The sequence below is a fragment of the Oncorhynchus kisutch genome, unplaced genomic scaffold (assembly GCF_002021735.2).
Source record: "Oncorhynchus kisutch isolate 150728-3 unplaced genomic scaffold, Okis_V2 scaffold3999, whole genome shotgun sequence".
Lineage (NCBI taxonomy): Eukaryota > Metazoa > Chordata > Actinopteri > Salmoniformes > Salmonidae > Oncorhynchus > Oncorhynchus kisutch.
The window spans coordinates 117,146-140,852 of record NW_022265944.1 but is presented as its reverse complement, the minus strand read 5'-3'; the positions used below and the strand labels follow the sequence as shown (position 1 = coordinate 140,852).

At 47.5% G+C, this 23,707-nt stretch overlaps 1 protein-coding gene across 1 annotated transcript; it reads right to left on the bottom strand.

The window, feature by feature from the left end:
- Positions 1–577: 577 nt before the first annotated feature.
- Positions 578–23,611, bottom strand: LOC109876963 (uncharacterized). Its single transcript, XM_031821614.1, has 9 exons — positions 23,434–23,611; positions 21,954–22,099; positions 19,908–19,989; positions 19,521–19,656; positions 18,564–18,766; positions 14,438–14,574; positions 13,331–13,472; positions 5,751–12,021; positions 578–4,756 (listed from the first exon to the last, which is right to left on the bottom strand). The coding sequence occupies exons 1-9, from the start codon at positions 23,557–23,559 to the stop codon at positions 4,746–4,748; spliced, it is 7,254 nt and encodes a 2,417-aa protein (XP_031677474.1). The 5' UTR covers positions 23,560–23,611; the 3' UTR covers positions 578–4,745.
- Between the last annotated feature and the right edge of the window lie 96 nt (positions 23,612–23,707).

The following is a 23,707-nucleotide window of genomic DNA, read 5'->3' as shown; positions in this document are numbered from 1 at the left end:
CTCCGAGATACAACAGACACTTCAAAACCTTAAACATTATTCCTTATTATTTATTGGACTGTCTTTTCTGTGATTTGTGTTATTCAATCGGTTTCTGTGGGCTATAGTAGTAAAGACCAAATTCACTATTTTATCTATTTTTTGTTTTTATATCCACATAAAATAGTAAAGACCAAATTCACTATTTTATCTATTTTTTGTTTTTATATCCACATAAAAAAAGGGGGTCCTAAAAATTCAAAATGAAATAAATGAACCATGGGATAAGCATGTTAAAACAAGTCCGTGTGTTAGCAGTCACCTGAAACGTCAAACTAAGCTAAGTTCCCGATGTACATAAAACCCCATGGCATCATAAATAACTAGCAGTCAATTTACCCACGATACATTACGGTATCGATCCACTCAAACACAGCCAATGCCTTTTGAGAAGGGAGGCAAGGAGAGGAAGATACAAGGAATGAATGAAAGATGAATTGAGAAAAAGAGGGCCCACCCCACAGTCATCACACCTTGACATTCCCCACCTTATGCATGTACTGGTAACTCTTGATAAATAAAAGACTCGGTCGACTTATACCAGTTTAATAACATGTGTTTTTTTATTATTTTACACCAAGAACTTGATGATATATAAACCCGTTTCAAAACACCCAGTAAATAATAAGCCATTCGAACTCGTCACATATTTACAGGAGCCAAATAGAAAAACCCCATGTGAATAATACATTACACCTGCTGCCACTGTTCTGTTGGGTTCAGTAGAACAGTCAGTCACCGCCCGGTGGGCTGCCGCCTCACTGACATCACAATAGATTAAAAAAAAAAAAAAATGTAAACGCTTCTATGAGCTTCTGACATCACAATAGTTATTTCTCTTTTTTTTTAAAAGAAGAAAAAAAAAGGAAGTGATGTCAGAAGCTCATAGAAGCGTTTAGTCTCGTCCATGTGTTGAGCAATAGACAATATCAATACACTGGTTTCTGAATGCAGCGTTGTTGGTTGGGGACAGATGGGTCAGATTAATACACGTAACAAATTCCTAACCTCTTTTTATAAAATATGAGTCCCAAGTAGCACCCTGGCCTATTCCTTATAGTTAACCCAAATGGGGCCCCTGGCCTATTCCTTATAGTTAACCCAAATGGGGCCCCTGGCCTATTCCTTATAGTTAACCCAAATGGGGCCCCTGGCCTATTCCTTATAGTTAACCCAAATGGGCCCCTGGTCTATTCCTTATAGTTAACCCAAATGGGCCCCTGGTCTATTCCTTATAGTTAAGCCAAATGGGGCCCCTGGTCTATTCCTTATAGTTAACCCAAATGGGGCCCCTGGCCTATTCCTTATAGTTAACCCAAATGGGGCCCCTGGCCTATTCCTTATAGTTAACCCAAATGGGGCCCCTGGCCTATTCCTTATAGTTAACCCAAATGGGGCCCATGGCCTATTCCTTATAGTTAACCCAAATGGGGCCCCTGGTCTATTCCTTATAGTTAACCCAAATGGGGCCCCTGGTCCCAAGTAGTACACAAGGAACCGTTTGGGACAGGGACGTACATTGAACAACAGCTGACAGCGTAGTTCTGGTTGTGTTGAGACCGACTGACATCGCGTCAACTCATCCCAGACAGATATACAAAGAATGAAACTTAAAATGTGCATTAAACTATAATATGGATTAAAGTCACATACATTGTTGTTGTTTAGTCCTGATGGCTAATATGGTCAAACAGGTTATTGATGTTGTTGTTTAGTCCTGATGGCTAATATGGTCAAACAGGTTGTTGATGTTGTTGTTTAGTCCTGATGGCTAATATGGTCAAACAGGTTATTGATGTTGTTGTTTAGTCCTGATGGCTAATATGGTCAAACAGGTTGTTGATGTTGTTGTTTAGTCCTGATGGCTAATATGGTCAAACAGGTTATTGATGTTGTTGTTTAGTCCTGATGGCTAATATGGTCAAACAGGTTGTTGATGTTGTTGTTTAGTCCTGATGGCTAATATGGTCAAACAGGTTGTTGATGTTGTTGTTTAGTCCTAATGGCTAATATGGTCAAACAGGTTGTTGATGTTGTTGTTTAGTCCTGATGGCTAATATGGTCAAACAGGTTGTTGATGTTGTTGTTTAGTCCTGATGGCTAATATGGTCAAACAGGTTGTTGATGTTGTTGTTTAGTCCTGATGGCTAATATGGTCAAACAGGTTGTTGATGTTGTTGTTTAGTCCTGATGGCTAATATGGTCAAACAGGTTGTTGATGTTGTTGTTTAGTCCTGATGGCTAATATGGTCAAACAGGTTGTTGATGTTGTTGTTTAGTCCTGATGGCTAATATGGTCAAACAGGTTGTTGATGTTGTTGTTTAGTCCTGATGGCTAATATGGTCAAACAGGTTATTGTTGTTGTTGTTTAGTCCTGATGGCTAATATGGTCAAACAGGTTGTTGTTGTTTAGTCCTGATGGCTAATATGTTCAAACAGGTTGTTGTTGTTTAGTCCTGATGGCTAATATGTTCAAACAGGTTGTTGTTTAGTCCTCAAATGGCAACCTGTTCCCTACACATACATGGCCGGGTTAATGCAGGGGCTTACCGGGGCTGAAGCCCCTGGGCCCAGGCCTGTGGGGGGGGGGGGGGGGGGCAAGACACTTATATACAATATATATTAGATAGAGATATTTATTTACTGCAACCGCCAACCACAGGAGGATTCAGGAGCCCGCTGTCAATGAGTTTTAGACAGCCTGCTGCCGTTCTGCAAATTATCGGACAGGGGACAGAAGGAGGCGGCAGGGGCATCCCACATGGGTAACTGGGCGGGGCCCTGCCTTGATTGGGTAACTGATTTAATAAAATAAACTGCATAATAAATTAAATGTGATGGGTCAATTGGTGTGAGTCAGAGGCTGGACCCCAAGAAGAAAAAAATATATAAAGTAATATTGAGTTATAAAAAAAAGTATCCAATCACAGGAACATGCTCTCAATGAACAGAATTTAGTCACAGAGGATCCATAGTAAAAAATAAATAAATAAATCATAATAACTGGTTAAAATTTGATCAAATACATGTAATTGCCAAAATAAAGGAATCACCTACATCAATTTCTTAAATAGGTGTCACCACGAGCTGCCAGAACAGCTTCAATGCACCTTGACATAGATTCTACAAGTAGACCTGGACCATACCAAGAAAATGGCACCCCACACATATATACTAACTTCTGTATCCCCTCATTTTACTCAAGGGTTTCCTTTATTTGGACAGTTACCGGTTGCCTAACAACACGATATCTAAATATACACGTTGTTGCATTGTGGGTCGTAGATATATAATCCAAAGAAGAGGTTTTGGAGCCCCTTTCCTCTTGGCAGTTTGACTGGTTAAACTCACTAGGGAGGGTTTTGGGTTTAAGTGACAAGTGCAATAGCAAAAAGATGAGCGATATAAAATAAAATTTGTTAGTGTGTGTTAAATATTTGAACATTTTGTATAGTTAACATCCCTGCATAACATCAGTTCTCACATCTTCAAGAGTCATTCCTTGGCCCCCGGCAATAAGTCTCCGTGGCCCAAATTATTCCCTTTTAATAGTACACTGCTTTTGACCAGGGCTCATATAGGGTAGTGCACTATAGAGGGAATAAGATGCCAATTGGGAGGAAAAACCCCCTGGACCATTGACCAATAGAAGAGAAGCAGGAAGTAGCAGGTTGGATTCCAGGCACTTCTTCAGTCCAAAGTAAATAAGGTCAAAAACAAATTAAAAACAAAGAATATATTAACTATCCGGCCAGGTCTCATAGTGTCCGCCTCATAAGTCCTTCAGGCTCTAGTTTAGAGACGCTTCCTGGTCGACAAATCGAGAAAAAAAATCGGTCAGCCCAAAAGACCCCTTGAACTTTGGATTTGAGGTCAGGGTTCAAAGGTCGTAGGTCACTCCTATGACCATGGGAGACAGAACATGGAAGAATGGTCACAACCCTTTCACTGTTCTCAGTCTTCTGCTGTAAGCCAACCGGGCCAGCCACATCCCAGAATCCTCTTCAATAAAACGGGTAGCAGGATGGAGAGGTGTCTCCTGTTGTAGCCGCCTCTGATTGCCAGCCTCAGTCACATCCCAGAATCCTCTTCAATAAAACGGGTAGCAGGGTGGAGAGGTGTCTCCTGTTGGAGCCGCCTCAGATTGCCAACTTCAGCCACATCCCAGAATCCTCTTCAATAAAACGGGTAGCAGGGTGGAGAGGTGTCTCCTGTTGTAGCCGCCTCAGATTGCCAGCCTCAGTCACATCCCAGAATCCTCTTCAATAAAACGGGTAGCAGGGTGGAGAGGTGTCTCCTGTTGTAGCCGCCTCAGATTGCCAACTTCAGCCACATCCCAGAATCCTCTTCAATAAAACGGGTAGCAGGGTGGAGAGGTGTCTCCTGTTGTAGCCGCCTCAGATTGCCAGCCTCAGTCACATCCCAGAATCCTCTTCAATAAAACGGGTAGCAGGGTGGAGAGGTGTCTCCTGTTGTAGCCGCCTCTGATTGCCAGCCTCAGTCACAAGGGGAGGCCTGGCATGGCTGTCCCAGACTAGCCAGCAAGTCATGTTATAGAGTCATGTAAAACCTTGGTCGTCCCTCAGTAAGGTAGCAGGGTCGAAAGGGGTTCAACACTCCTAGCAGGTTTCGGAGGGGGGTTCAACAGCCCCCCCCCCCCCTTCCCTAGCAGCACATCCAAACATGTCCTCTTGTCGATCAGCTTTCACGAGCTATCTGAAACAATAGTAAATCACAAACCATAAATCAGCATACAACATCTGGAGGTTTCAGCATAAAAATCACAAAATAATTTCTATAATCTACTACAGGAGGTTTACCAGACACAATCTACTACAGGAGGTTTACCAGGCACATAATCTACTACAGGAGGTTTACCAGGCACATAATCTACTACAGGAGGTTTACCAGGCACATAATCTACTACAAGAAGGTTTACCAGATACATAATCTACTACAAGAAGGTTTACCAGATACATAATCTACTACAGGAGGTTTACCAGACACACAATCTACTACAGGAGGTTTACCAGACACATAATCTACTACAGGAGGTTTACCAGACACATAATCTACTACAGGAGGTTTTTACCAGACATATAATCTACTACAGGAGGTTTTTACCAGACACATAATCTACTACAGGAGGTTTACCAGACACAATCTACTACAGGAGGTTTACCAGACACAATCTACTACAGGAGGTTTACCAGACACATAATCTACTACAGGAGGTTTACCAGACACATAATCTACTACAGGAGGTTTACCAGACACAATCTACTACAGGAGGTTTACCAGACACAATCTACTACAGGAGGTTTACCAGACACAATCTACTACAGGAGGTTTACCAGACACAATCTACTACAGGAGGTTTACCAGACACAATCTACTACAGGAGGTTTACCAGACATATAATCTACTACAGGAGGTTTACCAGACACATAAACAACTACACTTTGAGGAGGTTTACCAGACACATATTAAGTAAGGGTAGTCTGGGACTAAGAATACTTTCTGATGGATTCCCCGTTGAGATTGTTTTTAAATCCACGACTTCTAGGCTTAAATCTGCATCCGGAAACAGTTCCTAAATTACCTTGTATTAACTATCTTTATTTTAATTTTTTTATTCAATCAATCAACGAGAAATCAAATCCCTGAAGTAGACAAATATGTTAACAACAAGTCACAATCTTATACTTACTGTCCTCGTCTGAGTCGAAGCCGAAAAGGGTTGCGCACTTCTTCAGCGAGACGTGCGTCTGCAACTCTTCTCCACTGTCGAAGGACAAGAAACACTTGGCACAGCGCTGCCTACGGACGGACGGTGTCGCCGTGGTCCCCGACGCCTCCACCACGAGGTCCGGGCGCGTCGGAGAGAAGCGAGGGGTCCAGGACATCTCTTTCCTGCGTTTTGGCATGGTGGTGTACCTCTCGTCTAGGTAGGCCGTGGGTGGAGGTCGGATGTATGGCCTGTTGTTAATCTTCCCAAAGAAAGTTGAGTTTTTCGCTTCCTCCTTGATGGGGGTTTTGGGGGTATTTGTAGGGGGTTTGGGGGTATTTGTAGGGGGTTTGGGGGTATTTGTAGGGGGTTTGGGAGTATTTGTAGGGGGTTTGGGAGTAGCAGGTTTATGGTTTCGTGAGTCACATTTCTTGGATTTGGAAACTGTACTTGTTTTAAGACTTCTCTGGTATTTTGGCGATTCTTTAGTGAGGTCCTTTAAGTGTCCGTTAACCATCTTCTGGTCACAGACACTGCTAGCTGTTGAGTCTGATGGTTCCACCAATGGTTTATCACCTTCTTCCTTTGATTTACTTCCTACCACTTCTGTGACTTCATTAACATGTTTCTCTGGACCAGAGGTCTTTGACGTCACAGGTTTTTTGGAGGTCTTCCTGGGTTCTTTGCCAACAGGCTCCTTGATAACTCTTTGTTTCTTTACAAGTTGCGTTTTCTGTAACTTTTCTGTCACGTTTGTGTCGGTGGCTGGATCCAGTTGGGTATCTTTTTCTTCGCTAACGTTCAGTTTCTTAATAACTCGCATTTTCTTCAACTTGTTTATGATTTTTAGCTTTTTGGTAGCTTTTTCAGTGGCGGTAATCGTGGTGGAGGTGGTTGGACCAGTTGGGGTATAATTGTCTTCGCTAACGTTCTGTCTCTTTACAGACCACGCTTTCTTTACCTTATGAATCATCTTTAACTTCTTGCTCGCTCGCTCAGCTTTTTCATTGGACGTGGTGACGGGAGTGTTTGGAGCGTCCATTTTCTTACCGACACACGGTTTCCTCTTAACCTGCAATTTCCTCAACGTATTTGTTACCTTTAGAGAGACGGGAGAGGGGTCAGTAGTACGAGGATCCTTGTCTCTATGAACATGCCGTTGCTTTGCCACCTGTGTTTTCTTTAACGTCTTGGTCAAGTCATACTTCCTGGTTACCTTTACAGTAGTAGTGAGGTCAGTTGCAGATCCCTCCTTTTCTCTAAGAGGCCATCGTCTCTTAACACCCTGCATCTTCTGAAGCTTATTCCTCCTCGTCTTACACGGTTTAATCACGTTAACAGAGGTGGTATTGGTGACAAGGGTAGAGGAAACCGATTCATCCTTCCCTTCCTTTGGAAGACGATAGTGTTCTTGTTCGTGGCGGTTCAGCTCCGGAAGACAAGCCAAGCGCTCCCGACAACCTGGGAAGCAGCACACTGCCAGGAGAGGCTGATGGGTCTTCGCGTGGTTCCTCATTTCTGTCGCTGCACTGAACCGGGCTTTACATCCATCATGTAGACAGGGATGCCTGGGAATTCCTTTGTGCCATAAAATGTGGTGCTGGTAATGCTGCAAAGTCAAAACGGGTTTCTTGCAAATATTGCATTTGCCATTCCCGTGAAGGAACGTCGTTTCCAAGGGTTTGGCGTCGCCGCGGTGATCGTCCAGAATATGTCCGAGGAGAGAACGCCGTTTTCCAGTGAATATCTCTGTGCATCCCTCCACAGGGCAGATGCCGGGAGTCTCCTTACCCTGAACTGAAGTCTCTAGAGGTGAAACTGAAAGCCTGTCCTGTGTTACCGATACAGCCTGAGATTCTGTGTTGTCCTCCATGGTCTTTGCCGAGGAACAGGGATTCTCCTCTTCTTCCAAAAACTTTGTCAGAGGAGAGGAGCAGGTTCCCCCTTGTTCACCTGTCGATGTCTTGGCCAGAGAAGTCGAGATCTCCACGGGTTCTTCCCTCTGTTCCAGAGCCGAGTGCTCCTCCTCTTGCCTCCTACTGATCTTTTCTTGTTCCTCTGCCTGAGTATCACCATCACCCTCAGTTCCTTCAACCTTAACTCGTCTTCTGCCCCTCTGCCCATTGACCCTCTGTGTCGACTGCTTGCCTTCAGACTCTTCTGTTGCGAGTTTAGTATCTGGTGAAGGTTGAGAGTCAGTTGAGAGCCTATTGGTCGACAGTAGATTAGGGTTAGACCGTAGCTTCCTGCGATCCGGTGGAGTTGACTCCGAGGAGTTTACAGAGGAGATCCTATTGGTGGACCGTAGCTTCCTGTAATCCGGAGGTGTTGACTCTGTGGAGTTCACAGGGATCCTCTTGCGTCCCCGTCTCCCCCTCTGCGTTGAGCGTCCAGGCGTGTCTGACATCCCAGCTTTACAGTTCTCACGGACCTCCTCAATATCAGGCGGTAGGTTTCCTTTTTTCAACTTGTCGATGTGCTGGGACAGATGCATCATAGCGAGCAGGTCGTTTTTGAACAGCATCCTGCAGAACATACATTGGTCCCTGCGGAAGTGGTACATGGCGTGGGCTATAACACGTTTGCCTTTGAAAACTTTGTTGCAGAGACTACAGCGATATGCCAGTGGGCTGTTCTCATTTTCCTGTAGGGTGCCATCTCCAGGAGTTTGTCTGATATCCCCAGAGACAGTTGGGGTGTCCTGTGTTTTCTGTGGAGAGTTTTCAGTGACTTTTGAGGGGTCTTCGGAGTCCTGTGACGTGTCTTCAGGGACTCTTGGGGTGACCTTTGGAGTGTGAGCACTTTCAGTGACTTTCGGGTTGACCAGTGAATTGTACTGTGTGTCCTGTGGGGTGTCTTCAGTAACCATTGAGGTGTCTTCATTGACTTGTATGTTCTGTGGGGTGTCTTCAGTAACCATTGAGGTGTCTTCATTGACTTGTATGTTCTGTGGGGTGTCCTCTGGGACCTTTTGAGTATCCACATGTACTTTAAGGGTGTCCTCAGAGACCATCGGGGTATCTCTGCTGACTTTTGAGGTGTCTTTGGGTTCCTGTGACGTCTCTTCAGGGACTCTTAGGGTGTCCTCAGTGACCGGTGTGTCCTCATGGAGCTGTGGCGTGTCCCCATTGTTCTGTGTGGCACCACATGTGTCCTTGGTGAGCTCTTCAGAGACCATTGGGGCATCCACTGTGAGCTGTAGGGTGTCTGCAGTGTTTAGTATTTGTAGGGCGTCCTCAATGTGCTCAGAGGTATCTACAGTAACTTCCCGGCTGTCGACAGTAACTTTCCGGCTGTCGACAGTAACTTTCCGGCTGTCGACAGTAACTTTCCGGCTGTCGACAGTAACTTCCTGGCTGTCGACAGTAACTTCCTGGCTGTCGACAGTAACTTCCTGGCTGTCGACAGTAACTTCCTGGCTGTCGACAGTAACTTCCTGGCTGTCGACAGTAACTTCCTGGCTGTCGACAGTAACTTCCTGGCTGTCGACAGTAACTTCCTGGCTGTCGACAGTAACTTTCCGGCTGTCCTCCTCTATGTTCTGTGGTAGTGTGTCCACAGCCTCTGGAGTATCCACAGTGGCTTTTGTGCGGTCCTCAGTAGCCTGTGGGGTGACCTCAGTGAAAGTGACTTTCAGGGTGTCCTCTGTGAGTTGTCTTATGTCCTGTGTATTCTGTGGGGGGTCTTCAGTGAACTGAGGGGTGTCATTGTCCTGTGTCGAGTCCACAGGGAACTCTGGAGTACCCACAGTGCCTTTCAGAGGGTGTTCAAGCTGCCGGGTCTCATCAGTGAGCCGTGGGAAGCTCTCAGCGGCCGTTGGGATATCCTCCGGCTCCGTGTTTTGTGAGGTACCTTTAATGTCCTGTTGGGTGTGTCGAGTGTCCATGTTTTCCTGGATGTCTGTAGTGTTCTGTGGGGTGACTTTGGTTATTTTTGAAGTGTCCTCAAGGACCACTGGGTCTGTGACGGCCGTAGGGATGACTTTTGGAGACGTTGACAGTGTCTCGTACAAAACCTTGGAGAGGACACCATCTGTGGTCTGTGGTGTCACCGTTGACGATGTCGTCTCCAACGTTTTGCGCGAGACACCATCTGTGGTCTGTGGTGTCACCGACTGCTGCTTTGCGACAACATCGGAATCCGGACCCTTGGCAAACTTTTCAAACTCTCTAGCAAACGCATCCATTGAGGTATTAGCCAGCCAGCAGAAAGGAGTAAGAACAACAAGCTCCCGAGTTTCCTTTCCAGGGACGCTGCCAGTGTCACCGTCCCCCACCATTGCTTCATCCACACCAATGTTTGCTATATCCATAGCCTCTTTCAGAATGTCGGTAACTTCGGACTTCCTGGACGATTCTAGAATCTCCCCGACTTCAGAAGCAGTTTGCTTTTTTGGAACATTCGTAACTTCCGTTGGTTCTCTTGGAACATTAGTTACATATGTATTTGTTCTTCTTCTTGTGTTATTAGGAACAATTACATTCACTGAGAGAACAGATGGAATACATGTTTGCTGAGCATCGGTAGAGAATCCGTCCTCATTCTTGGGACTTTCGATGTGTTCGATAGCGCCACCTTGTGGTGTGAAAGTCATGTCAGTCGCAGTCACAGTTTGTGAGGTGACCTCAACTTCCATTTCCACTGCAGACGTCTGGTAAAATACCCTCGAAGCGTCACATGGCACCGGCAGACAACTTTGGTTTAGGGAGGGACGGACATCCGTCGCTTTCAACAAACAGGTTTCAGCGTTCAACGTGACACCTTCCGCCTTAGGCGTCTGGGCGTAGTTGTGCAACTGCTGTATGAAGAGACTGGCGTCCTGAGCGGAAAGGAGAAACACCTCTCCGAGTCGATCCTTCACCCGATACTGTGCCTGGATTGGTGCCTTAGATTTATCACAGTTTAGAGTCACCAGTCCTTGCCTACTGAGATAATCCTCATGGAAGAACCCAAATACTTCGTTGTCAGGTAGGGAGACCTCCAGCTTGGAGTCATGAGCAGGAGATACTGCTGGTAGGTGGTTAGTAGCAGGAAACTCCTTCTGACGATTAACTTCCTGTTCCCTCGGAGCTGTTAGACGAGCGGCCGCCATTTTATTTTGTGAGGTCACGGCATTCTTTTGTTTGGTTGTGCTTTCCTTGACAGCGGCACCAGACCGAGAGGTCTTATTGGTCTTGTCCACTGGTGTCTGCTGGGTCTTCTGCTGTGGAGGTTTCCTCCCCGGGCGGCGACCCTTCCGGGGAGCACTGTTCTCAGCCTGGAACGTACCCTCCAGGAGCCACCGGGGTTTCCTACCCCTCCGTTTGGGAGGTTTCTTCTCAGAGAGTCTGGTCATGTGCCTATGTGGTCTGTGACCGACTTGCCTGGCCAGGTTCTCCTGCGCCATGTCCAGTTGTCTGAAGGACCGTCTGACAGAGGTGGTCTCGGCTGAGGGCTCTGTTGTTTTGACAGATGACCGCGGTCCCGGCTTCGGCCCAGGCTTCCTCCCTCTTCTTTTTATTACAGGTTGTTCCTCGACAACAGGGGGTTCAGCCAGCTTCTCAGTCTTAGCTTTCGCCATCGCCGGCGTCACATGATTAACAGGCAGCTGCTGCGACTCGACAACAGAGGTTCTTTCCAACCTTTGAGCTTTGACACGTTTGGCTGCCACCGGCGCCGTCGAGACGTGATTCTTCTCTTCTTTTTGGAACCGCCTTTTGGGCGCTGTTACCTGGTGAAAGGGTTTAATCTGAACGTGTTTCTGTGCTGGTTTAGTCTCTACATGTTTAGGCTGCACACGCTCCGACAGGTCAGCGCTCCAGCTGCAACAGGGCTCTTTGGTGGCGGTGCTGCAGTAGTTGGACACCCACCCATCATCCTCCATCATCATCCGTGCCAACGCCGCCTTCTTCTCGCTCATCAGCTTCAGGCAGTTGGTCCGGAGATTCAAAAGGTTCCAGAACTCTGGATCGAAGTAGAGACCTCTCTTCAAGGTCTGGAGGATCTCAAAGCGGATGTGGTTCCCGATGGGACCGGCTTCGACGTGGTACTCCTGGTCGGGGTGCGTGTAGAGGAGGAACACCGTTTTGTAGGCCTCCACGGTGCGTTCCAGGAAGAAGACGAGGAGGGCGCAGGCCCGGCAGACCTCCAGGTCGTTGGGGAGGAGGTAGGCTACCGTCTTGTAGATGAGGGACTTGGTGGCGGCGTCGCAGGGGTTTGTCTGGAGGGCGTGGGTGCAGAGCTCCACACAGAACTGGAGACCATCCTTTCCCAGCTGGGAGAGCAGAACAGAAATAGAACAGAAGGGGGTCAGTGAATTACCCTGCTGTACAAAAACATATATTTATATATATATTTTTTGGCACACAGTCAGGTCCAGGACCAGCGGAAGCATCCGGAGCCCCAGGACCAGCGGAAGCATCCGGAGCCCCGGGACCAGCGGAAGCATCCGGAGCCCCGGGACCAGCGGAAGCATCCGGAGCCCCGGGACCAGCGGAAGCATCCGGAGCCCCGGGACCAGCGGAAGCATCCGGAGCCCCGGGACCAGCGGAAGCATCCGGAGCCCCAGGACCAGCGGAAGCATCCGGAGCCCCGGGACCAGCGGAAGCTTCCGGAGCCCCGGGACCAGCGGAAGCAGAACAGCCCCATGACATCAAAGATCCAGCACCATATTCCACAGTAGGTAATGGGGTTATTCTCTGCTCATACATCCTGATTTAAGATCCAGCACCATATTCCACAGTAGGTAATGGGGTTATTCTCTGCTCATACATCCTGATTTAAGATCCAGCACCATATTCCACAGTAGGTAATGGGGTTATTCTCTGCTCATACATCCTGATTTAAGATCCAGCACCATATTCCACAGTAGGTAATGGGGTTATTCTCTGCTCATACATCCTGATTTAAGATCCAGCACCATATTCCACAGTAGGTAATGGGGTTATTCTCTGCTCATACATCCTGATTTAAGATCCAGCACCATATTCCACAGTAGGTAATGGGGTTATTCTCTGCTCATACATCCTGATTTAAGATCCAGCACCATATTCCACAGTAGGTAATGGGGTTATTCTCTGCTCATACATCCTGATTTGGACACCAAACCCACCACTGGTCTGCGTGGACAAAGAGCTCTATTTACAGGTGATAAAATTTGATTTGATTTGATCTGACCCAAAGCACCAGGTTGCAATCCAAGTGCCGTTTAGAAAACTCCAGCAAGGGTGCCAATCATTTTGGGGCGGCAGCGTAGCCTAGTGGTTAGGGCGTTGGACTAACCGGAAGGTTGCAAGTTCAAATCCCTGAACTGACAAGGTACAAATCTGTCGTTCTGCCCCTGAACAGGCAGTTAACCCACTGTTCCTAGGCCATCATTGAAAATAAGAAATGAAGCCATGGCTTCTATTCTTCTCTCTAGTCGGCACAGTAATCCTCAACAAGCATCTGAAGAACGCTGACCTAAGCCAAGCCACCTGAGCAGAGGTACCTCTACCACAACAACTCCATTACATCTGAACAAACAAAAATGGCAGCTGGAATTTCAGCACTAAAATCAACCATCACAGGAGTTCCTGGCTCACCTCTGCAAGGATCACTCTAATGAAAGAGAATATGGATCTGATGTTGGTGGCAGACAGCAGCAACCGATGACTCTCTTCCAGGAAGGCCTGTTTGGAAGGGTTGACCCGCAGGCGGAGTCGACTCCATATGAACACCAAATCCCTGGAAGAGGAAGAGATTCAATAACAAAATTATTTAAAAAATCCACTTCATTAATAAAAACGTTAATTATTACTGGGATTTGTTTTTTTAAGTCAGTTTATTCATTAGCTGACTCAATTAAAAACCTGGGTTTGTAAATCAGATCCCAACAGGGGGAGTAGGAAGTGGTCCAAGATCAATCAAATGTTGTCTATAGCACCTGGTGATAACAGTTATCACCAGGTGCTGAACGGTAACCAGGCCCAGAAAACCCCAAACGCCAAAGAACAAGCAGGATAAATATTTTGCACTATTTATTTATTTAACCTTTATTTTAACAAGGCAAGTCAGTTAAGAACAAATTCTTATTTACAATGGACGTTCTACCCCCGGGCCAAACTGTAAAGCAGACGACGCAGTGGCCACACGTCCCCCCCTGATGTAGAACACAGATGACGCAGTGGCCACTCGTCCCCCCTGATGTAGAACACAGATGACGCAGTGGCCACACGTCCCCCCTGTAGAACACAGACCGGTACGATACACACGTCCCCCCTGTAGAACACAGACCGGTACGATACATACGTCCCCCCCTGTAGAACACAGACCGGTCGATACGCACGCCCCCCCCCTGTAGAACACAGACCGGTACCATACGCACGTCCCCCGATGTAGAACACAGACCGGTACCATACGCACGTCCCCTGATGTAGAACACAGACCGGTACCATTCACACGTCCCCCCCTGTAGAACACAGACCGGTACGATACACACGTCCCCCCCTGTAGAACACAGACCGGTACGATACACACGTCCCCTGATGTAGAACACAGACCGGTACCATACGCACGTCCCCTGATGTAGAACACAGACCGGTACCATACGCACGTCCCCTGATGTAGAACACAGACCGGTACCATACACACGTCCCCCCCGATGTAGAACACAGACCAGTATGATGTGTATAGACAGTGACGAGGCTCACCACATGCAGTACAGGTCTCCCCGGTGTAGCTGCTGAGAGAGGAAGGCTGTGCAGAGGGCCAGGAGCGTCTCGTCGCTCTCCTCACTCTCTGTGTTACACACGATATCCACAGCGTCCTTACCGTCGATGTCAGACATCTACAGGTAGAGAGAGAGAAGAAGAAGAAATGGTGACATCATTCAAGCATTTATACGGTAGATCCCAGTGATGTAGTGGAGGGCGAACGCAGGGCTATACCGTTAGGGGAGCGTTACTTTCAGCTAAATTCTCCCCGCTACATCAGCTAAATTCTCCCCGCTACATCAGCTAAATTCTCCCCGCTACATCAGCTAAATTCTCCCCGCTACATCAGCTAAATTCTCCCCGCTACATCAGCTAAATTCTCCCCGCTACATCAGCTAAATTCTCCCCGCTACATCAGCTAAATTCTCCCCGCTACATCAGCTAAATTCTCCCCGCTACATCAGCTAAATTCTCCCTGCTACATCAGCTAAATTCTCCCCGCTACATCAGCTAAATTCTCCCCGCTACATTAGCTAAATTCTCCCCACTACATCACTGCTAGATTCCTAATGACATCACTGCTAGATTCCTAATGACATCACTGCTAGATTCCTAATGACATCACTGCTAGATTCCTAATGACATCACTGCTAGATTCCTAATGACATCACTGCTAGATTCCTAATGACATCACTGCTAGATTCCTAATGACATCACTGCTAGATTCCTAATGACATCACTGCTAGATTCCTAATGACATCACTGCTAGATTCCTAATGACATCACTGCTAGATTCCTAATGACATCACTGCTAGATTCCTAATGACATCACTACTAGATTCCTAATGACATCACTGCTAGATTCCTAATGACATCACTGCTAGATTCCTAATGACATCACTGCTAGATTCCTAATGACATCACTGCTAGATTCCTAATGACATCACTGCTAGATTCCTAATGACATCACTGCTAGATTCCTAATGACATCACTGCTAGATTCCTAATGACATCACTACTAGATTCCTAATGACATCACTACTAGATTCCTAATGACATCACTACTAGATTCCTAATGACATCACCCAAAACTAAGAGGTAAACAGATGATAAAAGGAAAATGGGAGTACTGGTCAAATATCTCCTTCTAGCAGGCTAGCAGAAATCACTATTGTCTTCTACCTGTAGTCAGCAATCCCACCCACCCCCATACGTGACCGACTAAACCTTCCAAACAAGGGGGAAAGGAAGCAACTCCAAATATGGACTGCAACAAACACATTTAGGAATGACTTAGTGCTCTTGTACAAAACACATCATCTTTGCCAAAACCTTATCCTCTCATCTCTACTGTAGATCCCAGCTAGCATATCAGTCCATCCTCTCATCTCTACTGTAGATCCCAGCTAGCATATCAGTCCATCCTCTCATCTCTACAGTAGATCCCAGCTAGCATATCAGTCCATCCTCTCATCTCTACATCCCATCTAGCATATCAGTCCATCCTCTCATCTCTACTGTAGATCCCAGCTAGCATATCAGTCCATCCTCTCATCTCTACTGTAGATCCCAGCTAGCATATCAGTCCATCCTCTCATCTCTACTGTAGATCCCAGCTAGCATATCTCTACAGTAGATCCCAGCTAGCATATCAGTCCATCCTCTCAACTCTACTGTAGATCCCATCTAGCATATCAGTCCATCCTCATCTCTACATCCCATCTAGCAAATCAGTCCATCCTCTCATCTCTACATCCCATCTAGCATATCAGTCCATCCTCTCATCTCTACTGTAGATCCCAGCTAGCATATCAGTCCATCCTCTCATCTCTACTGTAGATCCCAGCTAGCATATCAGTCCATCCTCATCTCTACATCCCATCTAGCATATCAGTCCATCCTCTCATCTCTACATCCCATCTAGCATATCAGTCCATCCTCTCATCTCTACTGTAGATCCCAGCTAGCATATCAGTCCATCCTCTCATCTCTACATCCCATCTAGCATATCAGTCCATCCTCTCATCTCTACTGTAGATCCCAGCTAGCATTTCAGTCCATCCTCTCATCTCTACTGTAGATCCCATCTAGCATATCAGTCCATCCTCTCATCTCTACATCCCAGCTAGCATATCAGTCCATCCTCCCATCTCTACTGTAGATCCCAGCCAGCATATCAGTCCATCCTCTCATCTCTACATCCCAGCCAGCATATCAGTCCGTCCTCTCATCTCTACATCCCAGCCAGCATATCAGTCCATCCTCTCATCTCTACATCCCAGCCAGCATATCAGTCCATCCTCTCATCTCTACATCCCATCTAGCATATCAGTCCATCCTCTCATCTCTACATCCCAGCTAGCATATCAGTCCATCCTCTCATCTCTACTGTAGATCCCAGCTAGCATATCAGTCCATCCTCTCATCTCTACTGTAGATCCCATCTAGCATATCAGTCCATCCTCCCATCTCTACATCCCAGCTAGCATATCAGTCCATCCTCTCATCTCTACTGTAGATCCCAGCTAGCATATCAGTCCATCCTCTCATCTCTACTGTAGATTCCAGCTAGCATATCAGTCCATCCTCTCATCTCTACATCCCAGCCAGCATATCAGTCCATCCTCTCATCTCTACATCCCAGCCAGCATATCAGTCCATCCTCTCATCTCTACATCCCAGCCAGCATATCAGTCCATCCTCTCATCTCTACATCCCATCTAGCATATCAGTCCATCCTCTCATCTCTACATCCCAGCTAGCATATCAGTCCATCCTCTCATCTCTACTGTAGATCCCAGCTAGCATATCAGTCCATCCTCTCATCTCTACTGTAGATCCCAGCTAGCATATCAGTCCATCCTCCCATCTCTACATCCCAGCCAGCATATCAGTCCATCCTCTCATCTCTACATCCCATCTAGCATATCAGTCCATCCTCTCATCTCTACATCCCAGCTAGCATATCAGTCCATCCTCTCATCTCTACTGTAGATCCCAGCTAGCATATCAGTCCATCCTCTCATCTCTACTGTAGATTCCAGCTAGCATCAGTCCATCCTCTCATCTCTACATCCCATCTAGCATATCAGTCCATCCTCTCATCTCTACTGTAGATCCCAGCTAGCATATCAGTCCATCCTCCCATCTCTACATCCCAGCTAGCATATCAGTCCATCCTCTCATCTCTACTGTAGATCCCAGCTAGCATATCAGTCCATCCTCCCATCTCTACATCCCAGCTAGCATATCAGTCCATCCTCTCATCTCTACTGTAGATCCCAGCTAGCATATCAGTCCATCCTCTCATCTCTACTGTAGATTCCAGCTAGCATCAGTCCATCCTCTCATCTCTACATCCCAGCCAGCATATCAGTCCATCCTCTCATCTCTACATCCCAGCCAGCATATCAGTCCATCCTCTCATCTCTACATCCCAGCCAGCATATCAGTCCATCCTCTCATCTCTACATCCCAGCCAGCATATCAGTCCATCCTCTCATCTCTACATCCCAGCCAGCATATCAGTCCATCCTCTCATCTCTACATCCCAGCCAGCATATCAGTCCATCCTCTCATCTCTACATCCCAGCCAGCATATCAGTCCATCCTCTCATCTCTACATCCCAGCCAGCATATCAGTCCATCCTCTCATCTCTACATCCCATCTAGCATATCAGTCCATCCTCTCATCTCTACATCCCATCTAGCATATCAGTCCATCCTCTCATCTCTACATCCCATCTAGCATATCAGTCCATCCTCTCATCTCTACTGTAGATCCCAGCTATCATATCAGTCCATCCTCTCATCTCTACTGTAGATCCCAGCTATCATATCAGTCCATCCTCTCATCTCTACATCCCAGCTATCATATCAGTCCATCCTCACATCTCCACTGTGGATCCCAGCTATCATATCAGTCCATCCTCTCATCTCCACTGTGGATCCCAGCTATCATATCAGTCCATCCTCTCATCTCCACTGTGGATCTCTACATCCCAGTAATTATCCCGAGCAGTCATTAGCCCCCCCCATTCCCAACATGTTATGTTTAAGTCATATAGCAGATGCTATTATCCAGAACCCAGGAATCCTAATAACCGAAGTTTGTTCACCTCACCTCTTCGTGCATATGGCGAGGGAGCGATGCCTTCAACAGGCAGGTGAGGTAGGCCTGTCGGAAGAACAGGTGTCGCCCGGCAACAGGGTGCTGAGAGCAGGTCTTAGCCAAGACCACCGCCTCGGTGAACATCTCACTGGACAGCAGGTAACGAACACGCAGTTCAAAGAACACTGGCACCTCTGAGCCTAGGTACCGGTCCACTGTGGAGAGAGACAGGTCAAGGGTCAATGTTGCACCTCTGAGCCTAGGTACCGGTCCACTGTGGAGAGAGACAGGTCAAGGGTCAATGTTGCACCTCTGAGCCTAGGTACCGGTCCACTGTGGAGAGAGACAGGTCAAGGGTCAATGTTGCACCTCTGAGCCTAGGTACCGGTCCACTGTGGAGAGAGACAGGTCAAGGGTCAATGTTGCACCTCTGAGCCTAGTAACCGGTCCACTGTGGAGAGAGACAGGTCAAGGGTCAATGTTGCACCTCTGAGCCTAGTAACCGGTCCACTGTGGAGAGAGACAGGTCAAGGGTCAATGTTGCACCTCTGAGCCTAGGTACCGGTCCACTGTGGAGAGAGACAGGTCAAGGGTCAATGTTGCACCTCTGAGCCTAGGTACCGGTCCACTGTGGAGAGAGACAGGTCAAGGGTCAATGTTGCACCTCTGAGCCTAGTAACCGGTCCACTGTGGAGAGAGACAGGTCAAGGGTCAATGTTGCATCCCAAATAGTGCTCGATATTTGGGGGAAAGAAAGAAAGAGAAAGGAGTGTAACAGTAGTAAATATTAAATCCACAGAGAGAGGAACCTCTAGTTAATGGACTCCTGTCATTATAGATAGACGACTCCAGAGCAGATATTTACAGGACAGATTTCTAGTCAGTAATACAACATGGTACATGGATGAGTATGTAGAAGTTGGTCCATGGCCCTTCCCTCTCATCCCGCATTCTCTCCCAGACTCTCACCTTCATCCCGGGGCAGTTGTGAGTCCTTCAGGATGGCCTGCAGTATGGGGTTGGTCCACGGTCCCTTCTCTCTGATGATCTGTCCCACCTGCAGCAGGTGGATGTTCTGGTGTCTCTCCAGCTGGGAAAAACATTCCTGAAAAAAGGAGGAAGAGGTTAGCCTGGTCCAAGATCTTACGTGCCATCTTGCATTCCATAAAGCAGTGAGAAATGGATATGATCTGATTGGTCAGCTGATTCAAACGGATATGATCTGATTGGTCAGCTGAGTCAACACAGCCTCTTTGTGTCGTCTTGTTGACATGACAACAACCATAGGAGCTGGCAAGACAGCACAAACAGATATGGAACCAGGCTAGGAAGCAAGGGGTTGTTAAGACAACTCACCTGGAACGAATCAAGGATTGTTTTCAAGGGATCCTGCAGGATCTTATTTCTGTTCAAAAACAGCAAGAGCTCAAAAGCACTCCTGTGGAGACAGAAAGGGGAGGGGGGGGAGAAAGGGGTGAGGTGGGGGAGAGAAAGGGGAGGGGGGGGAGAAAGGGGGTGAGGTGGGGGAGAGAAAGGGGAGGGGAGAGGGGGAGAGAAAGGGGTGGGGGAGAGAAAGGGGTGGGGGAAGAGGGGGGAGAAAGGGGAGGGGGGAGAAAGGGGTGGGGGAAGAGGGGGGGAGAAAGGGGAGGGGGGGAGAAAGGGGTGGGGGAGAGGGGGAGAGAAAGGGGAGGGGGGGGAGAAAGGGGTGGGGGAGAGAAAGGGGTGGGGGAGAGGGGGAGAGAAAGGGGAGGGGGAGAGAAAGGGGAGGGGGAGAGAAAGGGGTGGGGGGAGAGAAAGGGGTGGGGGAGAGAAAGGGGTGGGGGAGAGAAAGGGGAGGGGGGGAGAAAGGGGTGAGGTGGGGGAGAGAAAGGGGTGAGGTGGGGGAGAGAAAGGGGTGAGGTGGGGGAGAGAAAGGGGTGAGGTGGGGGAGAGAAAGGGGTGAGGTGGGGGGAGAGAAAGGGGTGAGGTGGGGGGGAGAGAAAGGGGAGGGGTGTGGGGGAGAGAAAGGGGAGGGGTGTGGGGGAGAGAAAGGGGAGGGGTGTGGGGGAGAGAAAGGGGAGGGGTGTGGGGGAGAGAAAGGGGAGGGGTGTGGGGGAGAGAAAGGGGAGGGGTGTGGGGGAGAGAAAGGGGAGGGGTGTGGGGGAGAGGACTGTTTAAGCCTCATACCTCCTTTAATAAATTTAACAACAGGGACGGAATAACAAGGCTGAAAGGGGCAGAGTCACCCTAGAAAACAACACTCATACTGGAGATGGAGACTGGGGGTGACTGGACTATGGACTCCAAGGAGCAGCTAAACAACAGTCATACTGGAGATGGAGACTGGGGGTGACAGGACTATGGACTCCAAGGAGCAGGTAAACAACACTCGTACTGGAGATATTGTCCTGTCACCCCCAGTCTATGTACCCCAAGGAGCAGGTAAACAACACTCGTACTGGAGATATTGTCCTGTCACCCCCAGTCTATGTACCCCAAGGAGCAGGTAAACAACACTCGTACTGGAGATATTGTCCTGTCACCCCCAGTCTATGTACCCCAAGGAGCAGCTAAACAACACTCGTACTGGAGATATTGTCCTGTCACCCCCAGTCTATGTACCCCAAGGAGCAGGTAAACAACACTCGTACTGGAGATATTGTCCTGTCACCCCCAGTCTATGTACCCCAAGGAGCAGGTAAACAACACTCGTACTGGAGATATTGTCCTGTCACCCCCAGTCTATGTACCCCAAGGAGCAGGTAAACAACACTCGTACTGGAGATATTGTCCTGTCACCCCCAGTCTATGTACCCCAAGGAGCAGGTAAACAACACTCATTCTGGAGATATTGTCCTGTCACCCCCAGTCTATGTACCCCAAGGAGCAGGTAAACAACACTCGTACTGGAGATATTGTCCTGTCACCCCCAGTCTATGTACCCCAAGGAGCAGGTAAACAACACTCGTACTGGAGATATTGTCCTGTCACCCCCAGTCTATGTACCCCAAGGAGCAGGTAAACAACACTCGTACTGGAGATATTGTCCTGTCACCCCCAGTCTATGTACCCCAAGGAGCAGGTAAACAACACTCGTACTGGAGATATTGTCCTGTCACCCCCAGTCTATGTACCCCAAGGAGCAGGTAAACAACACTCATACTGGAGATAGACTGGGGGTGACAGGACACTATGTACCCCAAGGAGCAGGTAAACAACACTCATTCTGGAGATAGACTGGGGGTGACAGGACACTATGTACCCCAAGGAGCAGGTAAACAACACTCATTCTGGAGATAGACTGGGGGTGACAGGACACTATGTACCCCAAGGAGCAGGTAAACAACACTCATTCTGGAGATAGACTGGGGGTGACAGGACACTATGTACCCCAAGGAGCAGGTAAACAACACTCATACTTACAGGGCAAGGCTACTCAGTGTGTAGCATACATGTTCACAGTCAGACGGGAAGCAGGCCGAGGCTTGGACAAAGGAACATAGAGCAGTCTGGAGCACCCGCAGCTGTGGCAAGGGTACCTGCCATCGTCCTGAATACACCTCCACCAACTACAGGGAAAGGGAGCAGAGGGAGGAGAGAGGGAAAGGATACAGGTAGGAAAGGGGAGGGATACAGGTAGGATAGGGGAGGGATACAGGTAGGATAGGGGAGGAGGGATACAGGTAGGAAAGGGGGGGATACAGGTAGGAAAGGGGGGGATACAGGTAGGATAGGGGGGGATACAGGTAGGATAGGGGGGGATACAGGTACGATAGGGGGGATACAGGTAGGATAGGGGGGGAGGAAAAATAAAGACAGTGGATAGGGAAACCATACCAAGACGTTGGATGGGCCCAATTAAAAACAATTCTTGTCCCTTTTCACTGTATCACCATCTCAACTTATTCAGTAGCAACTCAATACTTCGCAAGCTACATTATTACCAAACTAGGCCATAGTCAGACTAACTAGACACTGTAGCTAGCTACATTATTACCAAACTAGGCCATAGTCAGACTAACTAGACACAGTAGCTAGCTACATTATTACCAAACTAGGCCATAGTCAGACTAACTAGACACTGTAGCTAGCTACATTATTACCAAACTAGGCCATAGTCAGACTAACTAGACACTGTAGCTAGCTACATTATTACCAAACTAGGCCATAGTCAGACTAACTAGACACTGTAGCTAGCTACATTATTACCAAACTAGGCCATAGTCAGACTAACTAGACACTGTAGCTAGCTACATTATTACCAAACTAGGCCATAGTCAGACTAACTAGACACTGTAGCTAGCTACATTATTACCAAACTAGGCCATAGTCAGACTAACTAGACACTGTAGCTAGCTACATTATTACCAAACTAGGCCATAGTCAGACTAACTAGACACAACGTTAACGCTTCAATCTGACAAACTGTAAAAACAACTTCAAAAAATGAAAGGGCAGACATTGAATTCCACTAGAGGTCTTAAACACGTTCCCGAATCTACTGTTGGTAAACTAGCAGCTAAACTAACTAGCTAAAGTGGGAACTGAAGATAGCTTGCTTGTTAGCCAAGTTACCCGAAAACGACTTGACAATGAATTTCCCCGTAGCTAGCGAGTTAGCTACTATCATGCATTCTGAAAAGGGTGAATTAGGATATAACATATGTGACATTACAGGGGGAAAAAACAGGTTGGTTTATTGGTTGTTAGCTAGCCATTTACGGGTTGTTATCGGTCTGTTTGAGGGGGGAGGGGAATAGGTTGGTTGGCTAGTTAGCCTTAGCATAGATTAGAGAAAGGAGCTCTAGCTAGCTAGCTACCGTTAGCTAGTACGAGTCTGTACTGGGGAAAACAAGTATTTTCCTCTCTCTCCCCCAGGTGTAATTCCAATACTTTGCTTTACCTTACAGAACCGTACACAATATAACTTGCTTTGAAGTCCGTATTCTTCACTTGAACTACTGACAAATAAACTCTTCAATTCTTTTTTAAAACCTTCTAACTCAAATTCACTCTCTTCTTCCGCCATACTGCTTGTCTTGCCTAGCGCGTAGCTACAGCGACTAAAACGCGACGCGGCCGAGCGTATCGCGGTCGAGAGATTTGATTGGATGAAACTCACGTCTGTATTGCCCTACGGCGGAAAAAGACGTCTTGTGATTGGAGGACACTGCACA